Here is a 22,962-nt window from a genome sequence, read left to right on the forward strand (position 1 = left end):
TAGTTATACGCACGCTCTTCCGCGAGCCTTAATCCATCGTAGACATTTCGTCAACTGTGTTTTAGGCTTTGGAAAATGAATCGATGATATCTTTCATCAGAATTGCACGTTCCCCAAGTGCTTCTGAGGACCATTTTCTTCGTAACATTAACTTTTCAAAGCGCATGCGACTGATAACCAGCATTGCTTGTGGGGCAACATGGCGGCAGGGGCGCGTCAAGCCAGGGGTTAAGATAATGTGGCTATCTGATTGGCTATTATTGAGCGAGTGATTGACAGGTTGGAAAGGTGCATTGACACACTAAGTCCATGTTAAAGAACCACTCTATGGAGGTCTAAATAGTCAAATAGTGGAGACTTGAACTTAAAAAAATGGTGGAAAAACACATATAAACAGAAACATCATACTATTCACAATGAAATGATGATGTTACATTTCCATCATATTATTGCAGTTTTGATAGTACAATGGCAATCTTCTTCATTTGACTGTATATTCCTGCACCCTGGTGGCCAAAGTGGGCACATATGATGCACAATTTGTTTAATTCTCTAAATCCTATTTATTCGCATTACAATAATCTTTTTTTAAAATATAGAACACGATAAATTTTTAAAAATGACATGTTATCAACAATTACTTATTGTTGGAAGGGTATGCTGGAAAAGGATTAATAGCACTTCCACTTTTGTCAAGCTGGAAAGATAATAATAATAATAATAATAAGTGTCACTGATGGTGTAGTTGTACACACACCTGCCTTTAGTGCGGGTAGCGTGGGATCGTTTCCCGCTCAGTGATGGTGTCGATATCTGCCCTGCAACTGACTGGCGACCAGTTCAGGGTGTCGTCCGCCTTTCGCCCGAAGCTAGCTGGGATAGGCTCCAGCTTTCTCGCAACCCTAGTGAGCATAAGCGGCTTGGATAATGACATGACAATAATAATAATAAGAAGAAGAAGAAGAGCCGATCACATCAAAGACTGATCTTAAAGTCATCATTGCTTGTGACTTTTGTAACCATACATTTTTTATGATTATCATCGATGCAGGTCATCAAAAAAGATTTAGTGTAGAAATACGTGAGGAGTTTGTTTATTTATTTATTGTCGGGCACGGACGGGTCCTTCCTTGGCAGTTTCCCAGCCCTGCCTATCAAAGCCCTGAGCACCCCCCCACCCCCACCCTCACCCCCACCGTTTGTCATCACACTGCGGGTTCCGTCCGCAAGGTAAAGCGGGATGCGGCGAGGCTGCCCTCGGGTCCGGCTACCGTCCTGCGGGTCGCCTGTCGCCGCCACCGCGCGTGTTTTGCAGCTTCGCGTCCCGGAAGCAACGTAGGCGGCGGATGTTGACAGAGGCGGATTAACGAGTTTTCGGGGCGGAGGAGGGACGGAGCCGGTTTCAATCTTTTTGTGGTTTTGACACCGGGCTAACGTTAGCTTAGCCACGACCGACGCAGACCCTTCAATGAGTGTCGGAGCCCGATAAAAAGGACTTGGAGCTGTTTGATGGTCAACGGGTCCGAACGGGTCCGTCCGTCTCGTGTCGGTCAAGCCCCGGAACACAAGGGCGCTGAGTTCCAAAGAACGAGGCACGTCGATAGGTACGCGGCCGCTGCAGATTTGTGGGCGATGGGGACTCAAGGACCCGGCAGAAAGAGGCTGCTCAACCTGGAGAAGCTGACCGCAGAGGACGATGCTCTCAAAGAGATCGCCCGACAGGTGAGAACAGAAAAAAAAAAACAACAACGATGATTTTAATAAAGGCCATAAATAATATCAAAGCATATAGTAATGATAATAATGGTAAAAATATATATTTATACTTATTACACTAATAATAATAATGGGAATAAAATACTGTAGGCGGCACGGTGAACCAGCTGGAAAGCGTTGCCCTCACAGTTCTGAGGTCCCAGGTTCGAACCCGAACCCGCCTGTGTGGCGTTTGCATGTTCTCCCAGTGCCTATGTGGCTTTTCTCCGGGCACTCAGGTTTCCTCCCCCGTGATTGTGAGTGCGGTTGTTTGTCTCCATGTGCCCTGCGATTGGCTGGCCACCAGTTCAGGGTGTACCCCGCCTCCTGCCCGTTGACAGCTGGGATAGGCTCCAGCACTCCCACGACCCTTGTGTGGATAAGCGGCTAGGAAATGGATGGATGAATGTTTTTGAATGTATTTTTTTCTTCTTTTTGTCATTGTACAAGCAAATGTTGAACAAAAATAACAATTAAAATAACATTTTTTTTCTTCTTCTTCTGATCATGATGATGAGTGTAATGCATAATGTAATACATGTTGTATAATAATAAAAAAGTAATTGTTATATTTATTTATTATTATTGATATACAGAAAATTAAGATAATTAATATTACAGTATAATGTAAATACTTTAAAATTTACAATGACTACAAATGACTAAATTACTAAGTTATAATGTTCTCCATATGGAATTGCTGTATCATCTAATAATAATATTGTAATAATGTATTTTTATTATTGAGAAAATAAAATGCAAAATATGATACATAAGACATATACATAAAACGTATAATATGCAATTTGATACAGATGATGAAATGTGCTGTTGACAAAATGTGTCAGACTAGTCATGTGACTGTTGAGATGCAGATTAATGTTTAGAGGCTTAAAGGGGTCACGTGCACAGCATAGCCACACACACACACTACTGCACACACTAGGTCAGTATATCCATCCACTGTCTGAGCCGCTTATCCTCACAAGGATCGTGGGAATGCTGGAGCCTATCCCAGCTGTCAACGGGTAGGAGGCGGTGTACACCCTGAACTGGTGGCCAGCCAATTCCAGGGCACATAGAAACAAACAACCGATCGCACTCACAATCACACCAAGGGGCAATTTACAGTGTCCAATTAATGCAGGTTTTTGGGATGTGGGAGGAAACCGGAGTGCCTGGAGAACACCCACGCAGGCACGGGGAGAACATGCAAACTCCACACAGGCGAGGCCGGGACTCGAACCGCGGTCCTCGGAACTGTAAGGCACGTTCTAACCAATCGACGACTGTGCTTCATTAAATTGAACCTGTCTGACAAAAGATCCCAGCAAGTCGCAGCAAAGTGCTATGATCCAAAGAAATTCAAGAACAGATGAGAATAACGCAGGTGACATCTATCAGTCTGGAATGGGTTAGCAAAGCCGTTTCTAAGGTTTTACGAATCCAGTTACTGTGAATCCAGACATTAATTTCAGTTTATGTCATAGTATAATAAAGTATAATATCACATACCGACTGGGTGTCTGTCCTATATGTGCCCTGTGATTGACTGGCAACTAGTCAAGAGTGTGGTCTGCTGGAAGTTGAGTTTTGTTTAGATTTTTTTGAAATTATATTTTCTCTGACATCATCAAACCCAATTTATAATTTCAACTTTTCCAAGCCATGTGCAGTCTATGCAAAGAAGTAGCACGAATCATGCAAACCAGTCTGACGTCGTGTTTATGGGGCGTGTGAAAGCACAATAAAGTTCCTCTGTATTGATGTGCAGTCATACTTGCTGATTCGTTCGGAATTTTTTTTTAGGGAAAGTTGTGGCCAAAAGGAAAAAAAAAAGTGCCATGAAAGGGTCAAATTCCTCTTTCTTTTTTTTCCAGTACAGTATACATTATGTTTTACTTCAGTAGCCCGTAAGCACGGGGCACCAACCTTTTTGAAACTGAGAACGGCTTTCTGGGTACTGCATAACTTAATTCTCTATATCTGCAACTGATCACTTTTCCAACATTCTTAAAAAAAAAAAAAGTCCCATCTCTGGTGTGACATTTTTCAGAACTGGCTGGCGTCCACCCGCATGGTCCCGCCTTTCACTGCTGGATGACGTTTCTGCACACTAGTTACACAACTCCGGCACACTAGTACTACATGTTAATAGGAGGCAAAACTATGCCGTATACCGCACTCTAATGTGTGCTACTAGCTGTACTAGTGACATAGAATTTTTCTAGTTGACATGTAATGCTTTACTAGTAGTACCAGTCATCCCATGTAGTTGTAATTTTAGTGCACATACTTGTCGTACAGTGGTAGACAGTAGTTAATACAATACTGTCACGGGTGGTGGGGGGGGACATTACAAGATGCTCTACTGGAGTGCCCGAATCGTACTTAAGCTGTGTTGAATTTTTTGAGTCGTGAGGACAAAGAGCGTATTAGTAAATGGGTAGTTCGGCGCACTAGCAGAATATTTAAAAAATGCTCAAATGTTTCGCCTTATAAAATGCTCACCTTCTTAACAGGTTGCATTGATGAACCTTGACTAGACTTAAATGCTTGAAGTATCAACGAAAAAGAATATCTCCTTTAGAATACATCAGTAGAACCTCAACAATCCATTCGTGAACCGTAATATTGATTTTTTTTGTGTTGTTGATGCTTAATTCGATCAGAGGTTCTCACAATGTTATACTGCATGTTGTACACGGGCTTCCTCTTGTGGTTCCTAAAAGAATCACTGCCTAAGTACAGTTCTGTTGTATTTAACTTTAAGTTCAATACATTTCCATTTCATTTTTCAGCATTATTTGGTTTTAAACATTTTTCAGGTACTAGCCTTAACCGTATTTGCATTACATTTGAATCAAATCAGGTGTAAAAAGTCTTAAGAATCCCTGATGTCGATTTTGATGTGGTGGATGTCTGTGACAGGCGGAAGCGCGGCTGGCGGCGAGGCGAGCGGCGAGGGCGGAGGCCCGAGACATTCGGATGAAAGAGCTGGAGAGGCAACACAAAGAGGTGAGGTGTCACTCTGCTCTCACTTTCTGCTCCCAAACTGGCTACAACCGTTGCCTTCGCTCAACATCCAGTCTGATTGGCCGAACCCAAGTGTCAAATATCAAATGAAAGGCGCAATTGACCCCTCCGTACAGGGCACTTAACCACGCCTCCTGAAGTGACGTCACGCCACGTGCGCTCACGTAAGACAAACAGTAAAAATGGCAAATACAATACAATACATTCTGAACTGAGAGAGACTGTATGCTTCTGATTTCATTCAAATCAACGATATATTATAGATTCTAAATACAATACATTCTTAACTGAGAGAGACGCCATGCTTCTGATTTCATTCAATCATTATATATGTGGCAGAGGTTTTCGCACATACCAGAATCATGATACGTGTCTTGAAATGTCTTTCCTCCATTCTATGTTTTTTTTCCATTGGATATTCAGGATTTTGGCACCTCCCACACTCTGGACAGCTAACTACAGTGTGTGTATTAACTGTTAAGATAACACTAAATCCAAGTTATTTTCTCATTTATATTCCATAATGATGCATCAAATTTTAGGTCAAAAACGGCCCAAAGGTGAATTTTTGGTGTTTCTCCAAAATATTTTTGTTGCCAAAACAAGATGGCTGAAACAGGGAGTTGGTGACGCAAGCAAAAACTGTGGGCAGAGTACGCTTCTCTGGCTAATGCATGGACCGCCCTCTAACCCCATCCAAACAACAACAAACAAATCAAATTGCATAAGACATACTTCCAGTAACCACACTTGAAAATAAAGGACAATTCATTTAATGGACCCTCGTTACCAAAATTGGTGGGCGTAAATAAATATTTGAAAACTTGGAAGCTTTTGCATGTACAGATTATACATCTAAATCTTTTATTTGTCTTACACAGTTGCGTAATACTACATGCCATGTTCAACGTTTGACAGAAGATAAATACTTAAATCAAAAGGTTTAGAATAACAGGGAACATTTCAAATAAAGATAGTGATTAATGAGTAAAATAGTTTTGTTACATATCGTGCACTGACGTGGAAAAAAAAATGATTGCGATGGGATTTTTTTAGTGAGGTTAGTACACAGTCGTAGCCATAAATGTGCCTGAAATTACAGTCAAGCTTGTCTTTATGGGGTAACTGCCCCTTTAAGAAACTGTCAGCTCTTTTCAGGGACATTGTTAGCAACATTTTGTCTGGCCGAAACAGTGCATAGTTGCAGATTGTACTGTTATGTTTTGTAATTTTCATCGTATTATGTGCATAGTTTTTCTAAAGATTAATATGTCTGCCCTGTCTTAGTGAAATATCAATTCATCTAAAACAGAAATTTGACATTTAACTCACTGTTGCTATCATGTTGCTATGTGAAGCTCCAATTTTGTGCTCATCGAATCCCAACATTAGCCAAAAATGTCCCCACTCAGTTATTGTCTACCCTGAACAGCTAAATATCTACTTATCATAATTTCAATGGAAAATCTCATGGGTAAAATGAGGAAGTCTAAAAAGGGAAATCCACTGGTTTGCATTAACAATGTATCCAATAGGTCCAGTAATTCTGTACGTACTCTATTTTGACAGTGTGATGTTAAATCTTCTCTCATTTAATAGTGTTTTGAGAAGATTTTTATCGCTATTTACAAATTCTCAGGGGCGCTGCCATTTTCGCGAGCCACATAACCTACGTGAGCGGATGTGACATGTACCGTGCTGCAACAAATGCTCAATTACACGGGACACCACTTATGCCCAGCGCTGATTTCTCGGATTTATCCTCATCTGATGAAGAAATTGCAGTATCGGTTGAAGACGGAGGAATACTTCCATACGCAGCTTTGAGCGCGCCGGTACACGACACATCTGCACACGTAGGTCATGTGACTCACGAAAATGGCAGCCCCCCCCCTCCCTGAAAATTCGGAATTGTCGATAAAAATCTTCTCAAAACACTATCAAATGAGTACATATTACATAACCTATTGGATACATTGTTAATGCAAACCAGTGGATTTCCCCTTTAAAGGCACCCCAACGCCCCCCCCCCCCCCACCACCCCCCAAAAAAAAAGGTTGGCACTCATCAACACTAATCAACGAAGTTCCATTGAGTGAGTGACGGCAAGCAAACATGTGACACACCCTGTGGTCAGAGGTGAGACAATCGGAGAGGCAACAGTGCGACTGTTTTTCAATCATCAGTCATTAGAAACATTCATCCTGTGGTGAGTCACTGCTCTGTTGTCCTCCAACCTTAATTCTTTGTCTGTCTTCTCCTTATTTGAACCTTTTTCATAATGACTTTTGGATTCTAACCCGGGTGTAGAGACCCCCTAGCAAACATTTCGTTTTAAAAAGCTGCAGCGCCACCGTTGAGGCTATAAAGCTGCAGCCACCGTCTACATGAAGATGCTCAAAACGGAGAAGTGTTTCTAATTTGTGCTCCTTTCCTCAACAGAAGTATTATGGTCTGGATTATAAATGGGGTCGAATTGAACAGTGGATGGTATGACCACACTTGAGCCATTTGGCACACGAAAACCTTCTACCTCCTGATGGCTTGTAACACCAATAAAAGCGTTGCATCGATTGTATTGACGTGTAACATAAAATAAAGTCAAGTCCAGTAGTAAGTAGTCCGTTTCAGTTGGATGTCACAGGTCACCGCAGTAAAACGGTCCAGTTTAAAGTACCCGAGTGGAGTTAGAAGGTTTTTACGAGTCGTTCACACCGCATGTCAGCCTCTCGTTTTTTTGTTTTTTGTTTTGCTGTGTGTGTGCTCATATAGCAGTCAGAGGCAACGACATCCCCTACTGCCACATCCTAGTTTTCCATTTCAACTTTTGCTACATAGCTGCCGTCCATTAGTGCATCCGATTTGATTTTGATTGCTTCTTTTACCACCTGCATGTCGGGGGCAACGTATCAAGTATGCACACCTTTCCGTCGGCTCGGATGTGACTCATCGCAACGTAACGTAAAGTAACGCTCTCCTCTTGTTTCTCCTCCCTTTTCGCGGCTTTTCAAGGAGGACGGCGAGCGCTATTCTCGCCACTCGCGGAGAATCGCTTCGGTCTGTATCGTCTCTGACTTTTCTACGCTTCCCGTGTGAGGTTCCGGCAAAGTGTCGCTGCCTCATCTTGAAGTCAACGTGTTTTCATGTTTGTTTTCAGCTGTCGGATGATGAAGAGCGGATGTCTGTGGGGAGTCGAGGCAGTCTAAAGGTGAATTAACGTGACAAGTCACTTCATTTGGGGTTGTCACAGCTCTTCTATTTCTTCTGGTGGTTTCTGTCTAAGACACTTCTGACTTACCTTTATCCTTCCGTCCTTGTACTCGTTCTTTCACACCTGTATGCATCCTTGTACTCTCTTTTCCTTATCTCCTCCTATCGATCCCTGCACCTGTTCTTCCTTTCGTCCTCTCCAGCCTTCAGACTACAGCTCATTTCTGGGTTCTGGCTCTCGGGCCTCCTCCAGAGCTAGTTCAGCTCGGGCAAGCCCTGTGGTAAGTTTGTTGGAGCCTGACCGCTTAGCTAAGTGATGGAAACTGGCTGCAGTTTGATTTGTGAGAGATGAAATTGTTTGATAGTACTCACGATATCCCTGTGCTCTGAACGTGTGTGTGCTTAGGTGGAGGACAGACTGGACCGAGATTTTCTGGATAGAGTAAGTCAATGTACTTTTCTGTGTTTGACAAACGACATTATTCAATTGTTTTTCTTCCCCATCTGAGATATGCTTTATTTCTCCTGAAAGCACACATGAGCTTTTATGCATTTTTTCCCTTTCAGAATTAAATGGTAACTATTTGCTCAGAACTAATTTAAATATCCATCCATCCATTTTCTTTGCCGCTTATCCTCAGGAGTTTCGCGGGGAGTGCTGGAGCCGATCCCAACTGTCAACGGGCAGGAGGCGGGGTACACCCTGAACTGGTTGCCAGCCAATCACAAGGCACATTGAGACAAACAGCCGCACTCACAATCACACCTAGGGGCAATTTAGAGTGTCCAATTAATGTCGCATGTTTTTGGGATGTGGGAGGAAACCGGAGTGCCCGTAGAAAACCCACACAGGCACGGGGAGAACATGTAAACTCCGCACAGGCGTGTCCGGGTTCGAACCTGGGCCCACGCAACTGTGAGGCCAACGCTTTACCAGCTGAACCACCGTGCTGTCTTATTTAAATATATACTATTTTATTCATGATCATGTGAAAGTAAAAGTTCTTCCCCTTGGAGGAAATGCCACTTTTAACACAATCTTGAATTTATTCTCATAATAGATTTTATGGCGGCACGGTGGATCAGCTGGAAAGTGTTGGTCTCACAGTTCAGAGGACCTGGGTTCAATCCCGGTCCTCGGTGTGTGGCGTTAGTATATTCTCCCCGTGCCTGTGTGGCTTTTCTCCGAGGATTCCGGTTTCCTCCCACATCCCAAAAAACATGAAATATTAATTGGAGTAGCCAAATTGTCCCTAGGTGTGATTGTGAGTGTGGCTGTTGTCTGTCTCTATGTGCCCTGCGATTGGCTTGCAACCAGTTCAGGGTGTACACCGCCTCCTGCCCGTTGACACCTGGGATAGGCTCCAGCACTCCCGTGACCCTTGTGAGGTGTGTGAAAATGGATGGATAATTTTATTATTTAATAATTTCTCATCACCAATTGTCACAAATGTTTTCTTTGCGATAAATATGGAACAACTGGGGATCCATCCATACTGATACCTACGAATACTATACATTTGTACAGTACTTAGACTCGGAAAAATGTACCAGTACTGCACACTGTTACCACTTCATCAGCGTAGGATAAAGTATACCGTTCGGGTACGGGTGTACTATAAGATAAACACAGGGGACAATTATGCTGTTCTTTGGGGACGTGAGTACCGAGATTAGAGCCCAGTTGTCGTCTCGACAGTCCACTCCACCACTCTGCCTCAACTTCGCTAAGCGATATTTTTAAAATATCACATAAGTTGGACCATGGTAATTGTGGTATTCTCAAGAAGCAGTCCGTTTTTATTTGCGTTCATGTTATTTTGTAGACATCACAAAGAGGTAACCTTATTGATCTGCTACGGGATCTACTGTATGAACAACTTTTATATATTATGCCCCTGAAGGTTCAGAATGAGACACCACAAAACTGTGAAATCTGTGAAAAGACCGTTAGAAAAACATACAGTTTGATGTTAAAATGTCAGTAATGTCATGTTACTTACTACTTACTATTTGTATCAAATGAAACACTTGGATCACAGTTGCAAGCCGTAATGTATCGATCCTCGGTATCAGAGAGTACTTAGATACAACTGCTTGGTCTTGGTCTGAAAAAAGTGTCAACGGTGCATCCCGAATACTAACAAAGTGTCTCAATGGCCTCTAGATAAAACAAGGTGGCGCTTCCTTAAACGGATGAACTTTTGTCACCAATAGATGTAGACAAACTGAATCTTACATGTTGCATCCTACACGCTCCGTACATACTTTTGGAAAGGAAAAACAAGCCTATGCAACATCACAGTGTACGTAGGCATGTCCCAGTACGTGTTACTATGCCACCCATAGATTGAAAACCCACTGCGATGCTTAGCAATCTTACTCAACTTTTGGAGAGTTTATTGAATGCCACTTTGACCAAAGAAGCGTTTTCACACGTCGTCCTTCTCAGGGCTCCAGAACAGCACTGAACCTTTCTGCAGCCACTCTATCGCCTCTGGGGGGCGCCTCATCTCGCAGAGGAAGCTGTGACACGTCCGTCTCCGTAGAGATGGAGGCCTCCATCAGGGAGATGAAGGTATCGCCGTTTGTCACCCTTAAGTTGAAAAGTCAACGTTATTTTCACTACTGTACCGATTAAGTCAGCAATGGACCGATAGTGAATTTGTCAATTTGTCGTCCAATCAACAACAAAAGTATAATGTTGTCCTGCAGCTTAAGATCTAAACAATGGATATTTGGCTCTTAACTGATTACAAGATTTGTCTCAGGACTCCGTGGCAGAGGCAGAGGAAAAGTATCGCAGAGCCATGGTTTCAAACGCTCAGCTGCACAACGACAAGTCAACTTTGATGTATCAGGTTGAAACTCTGCGGGAGGAACTCAGCGACATAGAGGAGCAGCTTTGGGAGGCGCGACGCCAATCTGATGAGCGCGCAAAGGTAAAGTAGATTGATAGCATGTCACGTGACATTGTTTGAATGTGTTTGGAGGGGGGCTTGGAACGGATTACGCTATTTACATGGAAAATGCGCTTCTACTTATAAAAAAGTTCACGTTACAGTTTACACAGGTTGATTTCATAGGTAGAGGTACCACTGTATATGCATTTGACTGCAACTACAGTATACCTTTCAATTTTATTGGCTTGAAGTTTTATTTTTTAGAAATGTACAATCAATAAAAAAATTAATAAGAACTGACAAACGTTCCTGTTAAGCCTTAATGTCATTAGTTCTGCTTCGCTTCTGAATCCTCTAGGCTGTCTGAGGTCCCTTAACTAATACCATATGGTCTTGGGATTTGTTCTGTTCCTCATTTCCTTCTTTTTATGCTTTTGTTTGCTAGTCATATGCCGAGTTAGAAAACAAAGAGTGTGCTTTTTTCCGTGTTCTTTTCATTTTTCTGAAGTGGCGACTTGGTGGTGACCTGTTAGCACATCGGGCTCACAGTTCTGAGGGTCACAGATTCTAATCCAATCGCTCCAGTGTGGAATTTGCATGCTCTCCCCTGGGTTTTTTCAGGGTACTCTGGTTTCCTTCCACATTCAAAAATCATCCATGGTGGCTTGATTGAAGACTCTAAATTGCTCATATGTATGAATGTGAGTGTGAATGATTGTTTATTTCTATGTCCCCTCTTATTGGCTGGCAACCAATGTGTACCCCACCTCTTGTCCAAAGATAGCTGGGATAGTCTCCAGCATGCCCAAGACACTAATGGAATTAAGCGTTAAAGAAAATACTGTAGATGAATTCTTCTGAGCGGCATATTCCACAATAGTTTTCAGCAAAGCTCCCGAAGCCCAAGACAGGGTTGAGGGGGGACGTGGCTGTGAGTACGCAGCAAATGATTAACCTCTTCGGTCAGACCTTCAGTCTCATATTGACTTTTCTTGGGAGCAGTTTTTTTTTTCAAATCCAATTAGAGGTACAAGATGGGGCCAGAGAAGACAATTTTCACAATATATTAATATTTTCACAGATCATATATCTCATTTACTACTGTCACTTCATAATTATTAGTGATTCTTGTTTTAAGAGATATGACGGTTGGGGGTGGGGTTCTAAACTCCTTCTTAAAAGTACAGAGTCATTTTCGAAAAGAAATAGTCATGTACAGCTGCTTCAGAAATCTCAAGTACACTAACGAAGTATTTGTATTTCACTACTTCCCAACACTGGTTTCTAAAGTATCCCCTGTGTGTTTGCAGGCATACGAGCGAGAGCGGGACTCTCACATCGTCCTTCAGTTCCAGTTGAAAGAGATGAAAGAGACGATGAGACGAAGTGAAGAACTGCTGATGGTCAGTTCAAACATTCCCAACACACACACAAAATACTCAAACGCTCACATTCCTCCGTTGTTTGTCATGTAATGTCGCAGGTTGAGCATCTTTTTTGGGCAAACCTTTGAACAAGCTTTTAACAGCAAACGCATTGCTTTTCTATTTTCCTATCTGTCTCGATTCCTTCCCTCGTCCCTTCCACGCCCTCTAGGAAATGTCACAGTTACGAGAACAAACGCGTGCTTACTCTCAGGAGGTGTCTGACTTGCAGGAGACTCTGCAGTGGAAGGAGAAGAAGATCGCGGTATGACATGATGAAGCGTCCTAACTAAAATATTGGCAAAAGCCAACGGCTAAAAGTCACACTAAAATCACTGCTAACCCATTAACCTCACTGAACCCGCTTTGTCTCCCTTCTCCCGCCTTGCTTCTTTGCTCCCTTACACCAACTCGTCATCCTTGGTCCATCTCAGGCTTTAGAGCGCCAGAGGGAAATCTCTGACGTCATTCAGATCGAGCGCGACCAACTGAGAGTTGAAGTGCTCGGCCTCCGAGACGTTCTCAAGGTACAGAAGAAGAAGCGGCATGACGGTGTTCCTTTGTCACATGACACGACGTCGCATCAAACATGCCCGTCGTCTCATAACAATTTGGCGTTGTTCGGCTGGCTTTTTAAGGAAGGTCAGCCAAGCAGATAAAGAGCGCAAATCACCGATGCGTCACTGATTATTGATCATCTCCCAAGCAGAAATCCGGAGAGGTCGTTTCTCCCGAGGTGGCGACCAACGGGGGGCCTAGATTGGACGATGCTGAGGAAGAATTCAACAACAGTTTTGCGTCCCACTTGGCAAAGGAAGCTCCCGGGAGCCGAGAGAGCATGCTGGGTAAAACTCTGTTGCCAGACAACAAAGAATATCATTCATCTTTTATTATTCAATGACAGTCAAACAGGGGTGTCCAAACTACGGACGGGGAGACATTTGCAGCACGTTGTCCATTTTTAGTATCCCACGGCATGTACTAAAAATAACATTCGTTCCAACCTGCGATGCTTTTTCAAGTTCCTGTAAAGTGAAACCAAATGTCTTGTAAATTTAACACAAAACAGTGAAAGTGTTGTTAAACAAAATGGCCGACTATATAATCAATTAGGCTTCAAAAGCATGAAAAAATTAAGGCATTCTCTCCACTCATAGCGACTTCCTTGATCCCACACATAACTGCATGTTTGCGGTGCAAAAATATATAATTTACGGCACAGCTATCAAAGTCAAGGCCAGGGGGCCAAATCCGGCCCGCCACATGATTTTATGTGGCCTGCGAAGCCAAATCGTGTGTCAACTTCCGTTAGTCTTGTGAAAATCTGTACCGAACTTTCATATTGTCATATACAGGAAACCGTTGAGCTATTACAAGAATATTTGTGTTAAACGTGAATAATTGTAGTAGAACTAATTTCCCTTGATTTCTGATTCCAAAACTAGTTCATAAATTTTGTGGGTAAATATGATTGAGTGATTCAAGTTTTTTTTCATGGTTTCACAGTCATAACGGCCCTCTGAGGGAAACCATTACTACAATGTGGCCCGCGACAAAAATGACTTTGACGCCCTTGACTTAAGGCCTCCGGTGGCTGGAATACATCCCACTGAACAGTTGCAGGACTTTTCAGTACCACAACAATGAGGCGCTCTAAAGCAGCCATGCCAGCGGGTACAACTAAAGGAATATGTATTTTTGGGAGGTAGGCATAGCTTGGTTGCTAACTGCATAGAAAACCGCTGATGTGAAAGAAGGCAGTTTGGACACTCCTGCACAAAAAGCACGCTTGATTCTTGTTGATTTTCATATTTCCCAGTTTATTTCAATCAACCGGGTGGATCAGAACCTTACTTGCTCTTCCCTTGAGCTTCTTGGTTAATTCCCCGCTCTCCGTCTTTGACTATTTGCCTGTGCTTTGTGCTCCAATGTGTCCTTCGTGGTCTTTCAGGCACCACCGGAGACGCGACATCCCACCTTTGTCCGATAAATAAACCCCCACAGTCGCTCAGTTTCAGCACAATTGGCGAGCACGCGCAAGCTTCAAACGCGAGCCGAGAGGCCCGTGCAAGAAAACAAATGACTCACAGGGGAAGAAGAAACAGTTGGATGAGGACGAAAGTCAAGCGTGTGCCCAAGAATGGCGCAATCGCAAAACGAGGATTGAAGCAGAGAGGAAGTGCTGCACATGAGTTTAGTTTTGTAGCCAAATTCAAGTCATCCGTAGAGTCAGCGGATGAAGCCCCATTGCCAAGAAACCAAAAGGCCACCTCGCATATTAGTAGGACGTCCATTGACAAAGTCCAGCAACCAGGCAAGCCTTTACCTGTCCAGACAATGAACAAGAATCTCACTAAATGTTCCTTTGTGAGAGATAACGTTTCTGTGGAGCCACGTTGCTCAGCAAGTCTCACACGAGAAGATTGCGAGGGATCTCCTGCAAAATATGAGGGAACAGGAAACACATCTTCGGAGAACTCAGCCGCTGTCGGCCAAAGTTGCAAGTTCAGAAGGTTTGTTGAGGAAATCAAGGTCATGGCAGCTCCGGAATGGGCATTGCAAAAACTCCCAGAAGGAAAAGTCTTTGAAGAGCAGCACTGCAGCCTCACCCTGGAGACAAATTTGCCTGCGGTCCAGGAGCCGTCACTGGCCGACACGGACAGTTGCGAGGAGGCCCATGAGGAGGTGGCCCAGTAAGCAGAAGAACAAAATCGAAACGTCCAGAAGTGCAAAAATGTTTTTCAAGCTGGAAGGAAAAAAAAATTCTCGTCAAATTAGGAATGGCTGGGCAGCATGGTGTACAAGTGGTTAGCATCTGTGCCACACAGTTCTAATGTTGGGCTTTGAATCTTAGCTTCCGCCGGCGCTCGTGTGGAGTTTGCATGTTCTCTACTTGTTTGTGTGGGTTTTCTGCAGTTGCGGGTACGGATTTCTCACATTTTGCAAAAAGTGTTTGGTAGGACGACAGAAGAAGACTTTAAATCAGGGGCGTCCTAATTGCAGCCTGCTTGTTATTTAGATTTTTTTTTTTTTAAGATTGTGAAATACAGAACTGTAATGCTTAGAGTGACTCGACTTACAAGTATTTTTTTGATTTATTCCACATGAAATACGAATGTTGTACAGCGCCAGTGAATTCAACTCCTCTAAAAAAAAATATATATATAATATAATATAAAAAAATAACCAGTTGAATCGCACCATCAAACTAAACATAAAACAATGAAAATTACAGATTGTGTATATAAAACAATTTCATAACTTTGCTGTAAAGAATGCTTGTTTAGTATTAAAACATGATGGCAAACTCCATTGACAGGCTAATGAATAGCTTTTACAGCAGCTGCAATAAGTCTTAAACACATCAGCATTTTTCTGACTAAATCAACTTCCAAAGGTGCTCTTGACCTGAACATTTCACCGAATGTTGGGAACAACTACAATAAGCCATGGATACAAAGAAACTAGAACAAATGAGCTCAGAAATGTGAAGTGACAGGGTGAAAAAGTATTGAACGGATGAAGTAAATGCAACAAGGCATGGAAAGCCAAAAGAACATTAAAACTCCTTTGATTCCAATTCACCAATGATGACACAAGGCTGTCACGTGATCACCCGTTTTGTCTTTGCAAGCCAATCAAAATGACTCATTTTGGGTTGGGGGGGGGGCATACCTGTGCTACGGTGTGTATTTTAGAGACTCCAGGAAACAAAGAGCTTCATTGTGCCGCTCTTCAATTGTGACTGCTCAAACCTTCCGACATGACAAAACCCCTTGCGGCAAGTTGCAGATGTTTGTGATGTTGTTTTGCCAGAGGATATGACAAAATTTGCACAATACCGTATGGTGTGGCGCACACACACATTCACGCAATCATGAAGTCTGTTCTGCAAACAGTTTCTTTATCTTCATGAAGTCATTTCAGTGAATAAAGCAAATGATGTTTTTGTAGGGCCCGATGTATGTGCTGTTGGGTTTTGGCCAGTTTAAAAATGGAAATGGTGGCCGGTGTGTTTACGCCGATATATTATTATTATTTGTTCTGTTTCATTTCATGTTCGTGGTCTGATTTTAAAAAAAATATATATATATTTATATATATATATTTTTTTTTCTTCTTCTTCTTCTTCTTATATATATATATATATATATATCGGAATTTACTCAAGCTACTTTTTCCTTGTACTTTTTTCATGGAGTACTTTCTTACCCTTACTAAAGTAAATTTTTGGATGACCACTTTTGGCTTTGATATTTTAGTTTGAATTTATTTTACATATTTGACAGTGTCTCATCTATTTGTAGCAGTATTTGATAGCAAAATGACTTCTTTACACTGGGACACGGTTGCTTACACCTGTACACTAATGAGGTTGCATTTGGTCGCATAAAGAAAATAATGTTGGCTCAACACGGTTTTTGCATTGAATGAAATATGCAAGCAACAGATATATTTCACATGTACACATTTATTTACGAGGCGATTGAATTCGGTTGCTGTTCAGTGCAAGGGCGGAGCTATTCTAGTGGAATACAGGGCGGGGGTCCGCCCCAAAAATCCACAAAAAAAATATCCTGAAATATTTACTTCATCACCTTGACCAAAAGGCTGTGATGAAGCAGTTTGTGAATAGCTATTATACTATATAAAGTATAAAATTGCTTGATGGATTGTTTGTAACGTGGAGAAAATAAATCAGGTCGGCACGGTGGCTCAGCTTCAAAGCGCTGGCCTCACAGTTCTGAGCTCCTGGGTTCAATCTCGGACCCGCCTGTGTGGAGTTTGCTTGTTCTCCCCGTGCCTGCATGGGTTTTCGCCGGGCACTCCGGTTTCACTCTAAATTGCCCCTCGGTGTGATTGTGAGTGTGGCTGTTTCTCTCCATGTGCCCTGCGATTGGCTGGCAACCAGTTCAGGGTGTACCCCGCCTCCTACCTGTTGACAGCTGGGTTAGGCTCCAGCACTCCCGTGACCCTCATGAGGATAAGCGTCTAAGAAAATGGATGGTGATGCGTTATGTTGTGGTTTTCTTGACAGCTTGCAAAAGTCTACCAATTGGAGTGTATCCAGAGTACTTGCCAGTTTATATTTTCTGAATCATACCACCAATTTTTGAGATAAAATCAATTACAGTGTCTGTAATAATTTCAAGTTGTTAATAAAATACTTACAACTGTAATTAATGATGCAGTGAACGAACAAATAAGCAAACAGCACGACTGTTCATGACTCTGATGTTCCTTTTATTCCAGAGCTGCATCTGAAGAAGCTATTTGAAGAAAGAGAAAGTTTCCAGGATCAGGTGAGCTTTTATCGCCATGAAATCAACAGTTAACTGTCAACGCGTGTCAATGAACATCTGGTTCCATTTGTTCTGTCAACATGCGACCGCTCTAGGTGCGAATGCTCAAGACTCAACTGCTTCTGAGACAAAGGAAAGGATCGGATGGGAGCCAGAATCCTGACGAAGAGCGTCTGGAAAATGGCACAGACTCACATGGGGTGGAACTCCAAAGTGAGCTCTCGTCTTTTTCCCCCGCTCGTGTTCATTGAAGCGCTCTCGTCACGTTCTTCTTTGATTGACGTTGTCGCGCGCTTTTTAGGAGATGCAAGCAGACAAATCAGCGACTTGAAGTTCAAACTGGTGAAGTCGGAACAGGAAGTTGCCACTCTCGAACAAAACGTATGTGGTTTGCCTTTTTTTCCAATTTCAACCCTTACATCCTGGTCATTTGCTATGCACATACGCTATGTTGTGGGTCCATTTTCATCTGCATTATAATTTTCAATGGCAGCCGTTCTCAGCTGGTGGGTCCGGGCCCAAAAGTGGCTTCCAGAGACATTATAAAAAATGACGAGTTCTCTCGTTTACCGTGATACCACCATATTCAAATGTTTTACTCTGGTACCAAAATGCTCAGTCAGTGGCATATTTACTGTTTTTCATTGGATTGGTCGCTATTTTTGGCTTGAACTGTTTTTTCATTGAAACATTTACTGTAGTTCTGTCTTTAGTACTGGGCAATTATGAGTTGGGCATATTCCAACTTTGTATCCAAATTCGGGCACCGTCATGCCAAAGGGGCAATTCAAATATTTAACGTGCATCCCGAATTGGCCTATGATTTGTAAAATAACCTTATTTTGACGGGCATGGGTCAGACACATTAGTGTAACAAACATAATGTAACAAAAATGTTGAATCCGAAAAATGTTACAAATGTTTTGGTCGGCATTATTCATTTCCCATAAAGAAGATAGATTATTGATTTTGCACATTCCTGATAGAAAGACCTTGGTGCACACAGTTATCATGTTCATCCTCACTTTCTTGAGGTGAACACTGAACATGTAAACATGCAGATATGTTTAGTGATGTGAAATATTGTTTTCAAAGGCTGTTTTTGAAAAATTCACATTTGTGATAGTTTTTCAGGTTACTGGGTCACAACTGTAGAAAACCAATTGTCTATATTACTGTAATTTCTCGAGTATAATGTGCCCTGTAGTATAATGCGCACCTAAAAAAAAAAAATAAAAAAAAAAAAATCAGGAAAACCCTTCTACCAATGTACAATGCGCACCACCAATTTGCCGCTACCCATATGCTCACAAAATTAGGAATGATCTGTATTTATATGTTGTTGGTTAATGTCCCCATGACGCTCGTATTACAAAGTTTGAGCTCACGTTGTTTTGATACCCACCCACCTGAAGCCACTGAGGCGAGCTATCGTTGTTTCGGGCTGCGCGCGCGACTTCCGGGTTTGCGGCGTCATCGGCACGAGTGATGACACATATCTTTTGAAAGCAGCTGCACAACTAGCCGTTATAGTCGACATTTTATGTCTTAGTTTAAGTTTCTCATCTTTGGTGCAGTAGCAGCAAGCATGCTACGCTAACAATCGTAAAATGCAAGCTCCCGGAGGAGTTCTGAGCACTCACGTTGGGGGCACATGTTACCGTAATATATATAAATGTGTAACATATGACATCGAATATCATATCGAAATGCATATGGATACATTTTTTACCACGCTATGCGCCTGTATACGACTATACAATGTGATTGTATTTTTTAGTTTTCATCCATACGTAAATATAATGCGCTCTATTAACATTTTGAAAATATTTCGGGAAAAATGTGCGCATTATTTTTGAGAACTTGCGGTATATCATAAACTGCAAAGCTGTTCAAAATGTACTACAGCCCGTCAAAGTCCACTTCTGGTCTGAACCAAACAAGCGCTCCAAAACACTGCGCTGATGTGAATCCACTCTAAGAAATAAATTATTATTCCTCAGTCATGTATCAGAGAAAGGGAAAGTGTATTTTTTATGTTTTACACTGCTCATTTTTGGATAATCCTGTGCAATGATTGCGGGAACACAAGACATTCCTCGGAACTGGTTCAAACTCCCTCTCTTATAATAATCTGATAATAATAATAATACTCTCCCAACAAGTTATTTATGGTACACCCAAGTTTTTTCATTATTTACAGTATTTATTTATATTTTTATGAACATTAATCACCTCCTTAGAGTCTCCAAAATGCATTTTTTTCCTTGTGCGTATATCTTCTGTTGTCCAGGTCATCCGGCTGGAGGGTCAGGTGACCCGATACAGGACGGCGTCGGAGAGCGCACAGATGGTCGAGGATGAGCTGAAGGTCGAGAAGAGAAAACTGCAGAGAGAAGTACTTTCATCAAACATTTATGACATCATTAATTCTGTATGCAGCTAGCTTGGTGCATAAACTGTTTTTCAGCATTACACTATGACAAATTGGTGCAGTATAGCTCCATTATGTGGCAGTTCACAAAAAAAAAAAAAAAAAAAGGGTTTTTTTGTCTTGGAGTTGTGGGGGAAAAGTTTTGATTCCGAGCATAAAATGGTGGAAGCCAACTTCACAGCAAGCAGCAAATAGTGAAACGTTCTTCAAAAAAGTCTGCTCGTTTGATTTTAACGTACTAATGGGAAACGATGGGCGAACAAAACTATAATCGATATCGCGGCAAACCTTTTAACAACTCACATTTGACCAATACAAACGCGACATAATCAGTCAAATATTCGTTATCCTCTGTGACACAACTACAGGTTTGTTGCTACAAACTTATCACAGCAACATGCAGTATGTCTGTCTGCGCAATACTGCCCTCTGTTGGCCATGGTATGCACAAAAGAAGATGCATAAAGAGTTTAATTCTTTCTATTGTTTTTAGTGTATATTCTTATAAAGTACAATACAATCGAGTGCTGTTTTTTTTTTTTATTAAAAACACGTTTCAAAATTAGGGCTGTATGATACCACTTTTTTTATGACTATTCACTCTTGGGTACTCACCCATACTGAGTCCCTATAAATTTCAATTAACACATTCCATAAAATAGTGAATTTTATGGAGATTTATTTATAATATCTCCATAAACTTCACTATTTTAACAAACGTTGTTCTAACTTTTCTTTCTTTCTTGCGTACGTGATGATTTACTGACATAGTGTAGTGCCAACCACTGGCGAAGAGGACATCCATTCTCTGCACCACTTATCCTCACTTGGGTCACGGGTGTGCTAGAGCCTATCACAGCTTTGATTGGGGGAGAGGTGAGGAACCCCCGTAACTGGTCGCCAGCCAATCACAGGACACATATAAATAAACAGTTATTCACACTAATATTCACACTTACGGTTGTCCAACATGCCGCCAAAAAGACGATGTCAGACATTTTTGCTTACTCACTTAGTTTTTGGTGTGGTATCAGCATCTTTCACGAGTACCTGATACCTTGAAATAAGGGTGGTATTGACCTGATACCGATATGTGGTATCAGTACTCGCCCATTCTTATTGAAAATATTTTGTTGCCGTTTCCTTTGGGGGCTGGAACCGATTGTCAAGATTTCCATTCAATTAAACGGGCAAAGATGATTTGAGATACAAATGTTTCAAATCTTTGTTTCTCACACAAAGTCAACTGTTATGGATTCCAGCATGCCTGTGACCTTAGTGAGGATAAGTGGTACAGAAGATGAATGTTTTCATGAAACAAACTGAAATGGACTCATATTTAATTTTGTTGGCCTTTGAAGGTATTCTCCGTGATAACCCGGGGTTGACGCTTTCATTTAAAATCCAGCGATGTGTTTGGTGTCTGCAGTTGCGCTCGGCTCTGGACCAAATCCAGGAACTGGAGGCGACGAACGGCCTCCTTGCCAAACGTCTGGAGAAGATGAAGGCCAATCGCAGCATCCTGCTGGCCCAGCAGTGACCCCCGACCTCTCCCAGGAGGATCTCTCCCCTCCCCTCCCCCCCGTCGTCCCGGGATGGACTCACGAATGACTTGGGAGTTTGAAAACTTACGGACTCTTCTTCCCTCCAACCTGATTGCCGATCAGTTTTCACGGGTGACAGCTGCTGGATTTGAACCCACATGCAGGAGCGTGTGGGTGGGCTTTGTGTGGCCGACCGATGTTTGACTCTCAAAAATGTTTCCTGCTGTCTTGAGGCTCACCAGCTCCGCTCGGTTCTGAAAACAAACAACTTCTGCCTCACCAGCTTTCTGCTGTTGGTTGTTTAAGCACTTATTCGATATTATATTAATGTCCTTGTATGAGGAAACTATTTGTGCCCGCCAGTAAAATGGATCCACGCACTAGTTAAACAACCGACTTATTGGTGATGTTATTTCCAACGTGGTACGACATTGATGCGCACTTGGGTCACGAGCAGGGCACACAATTAGGAAAATGACATTATTGGTGAGACAAAACTTGACAATTGCATGCTACTAGTATTACAAGTGGCATACAATTCTACAAGTTAACGTCCCACCACGTCACTACTACTAGCCTTCGACTACCGTGTGGATGTCAAGTAGTGCACAATTTCGCCTCACTATTAACATGTTCATAATACTAGAGCTGAATTGTCTCAATTGTGACAACAAAGAACATACTGTACAAGTGAGTGGACAGACAGTTCAGCCCACTAGTTGAATGATTAGGGTTCACTAGTAACCTTTATCCCACTGCTTTAGGACAGACTAGTTGAAAGATTAGGGCATATTTAGTAGAATGACTATTTTGCAATATTGCTGTATATTTTAATGCGCACTAGTAGAATGTCTTACGAGTGGTGGTTTTTCCACTATTGTCTTCCACTAGGCGGCACGGTGGATTAGCTGAGGTCTCGGGTTCATTCCCGGGCCCACCTATGTGGCATTTGCATGTTCTCCAGGTGCCTGCGTGGGTTTTCTCTAGGCACTCCAGTTTCCTCCCACAGTCCAAAAACACGCAACATTAATTGGACACTCTAAATTGCCCCTCGGTGTGATTGTGAGTGCGGCTGTTTGTCTCGATGTGCCCTGCGATTGGCTGGCAACCAGTTCAGGGTGCCCATTGGCAGCTGGGATAGGCTCCAGCACTCCCCGCGACCCTTGTGAGAATAAGCGGGAAAGAAAATGGATGGATGGATGTCTTCGACTACTCGAAGACATCTCTGCATTTGGCTACATGAACTAGTAGCGTGTATATGTAAAGTGGTGCCGTTTGGGCTCACTAGTAACATATACATATTTGTTCTTCTAGTGCATGCCAGCCATTGCACTTGTGTGCTGGATTGTCTTA

At 42.3% G+C, this 22,962-nt stretch overlaps 1 protein-coding gene across 6 annotated transcripts; it reads left to right on the forward strand.

Annotated features, from left to right (window-relative positions):
- Window positions 1–1,210: 1,210 nt before the first annotated feature.
- On the forward strand, window positions 1,211–21,980 carry lrrfip1b (leucine rich repeat (in FLII) interacting protein 1b). 6 transcript variants are annotated; one of them, XM_061808756.1, is made up of 18 exons: window positions 1,211–1,722; window positions 4,687–4,773; window positions 7,234–7,281; window positions 7,804–7,848; window positions 7,949–7,999; window positions 8,205–8,282; window positions 8,408–8,443; window positions 10,454–10,579; window positions 10,773–10,943; window positions 12,215–12,307; window positions 12,501–12,593; window positions 12,763–12,855; window positions 13,038–13,173; window positions 17,582–17,631; window positions 17,727–17,844; window positions 17,933–18,012; window positions 19,925–20,029; window positions 21,495–21,980. In XM_061808756.1, the coding sequence occupies exons 1-18, from the start codon at window positions 1,510–1,512 to the stop codon at window positions 21,603–21,605; spliced, it is 1,734 nt and encodes a 577-aa protein (XP_061664740.1). In that variant the 5' UTR covers window positions 1,211–1,509; the 3' UTR covers window positions 21,606–21,980. The 6 variants fall into 6 exon arrangements, with proteins under 6 accessions (XP_061664740.1, XP_061664758.1, XP_061664749.1 ...); XM_061808774.1 differs by lacking the exon at window positions 8,205–8,282; XM_061808765.1 differs by lacking the exon at window positions 7,234–7,281.
- The last annotated feature ends 982 nt before the right edge of the window (window positions 21,981–22,962 follow it).

This window comes from Syngnathoides biaculeatus, chromosome 2, assembly GCF_019802595.1.
Source record: "Syngnathoides biaculeatus isolate LvHL_M chromosome 2, ASM1980259v1, whole genome shotgun sequence".
NCBI lineage: Eukaryota > Metazoa > Chordata > Actinopteri > Syngnathiformes > Syngnathidae > Syngnathoides > Syngnathoides biaculeatus.

What these genes read in the sequence shown, in the direction of transcription:
- lrrfip1b (XM_061808756.1), top strand. Translation starts at nt 1,510, where the DNA reads ATGGTCAACGGGTCCGAACGGGTCCGTCCGTCTCGTGTCGGTCAAGCC. An exon ending in TCAAAGAGATCGCCCGACAG is followed by an intron (nt 1,723 to 4,686) that starts GTGAGAACAGAA and finishes TGTCTGTGACAG; the next exon opens with GCGGAAGCGCGGCTGGCGGC. An exon ending in GAGAAAGTTTCCAGGATCAG is followed by an intron (nt 17,632 to 17,726) that starts GTGAGCTTTTAT and finishes CGACCGCTCTAG; the next exon opens with GTGCGAATGCTCAAGACTCA.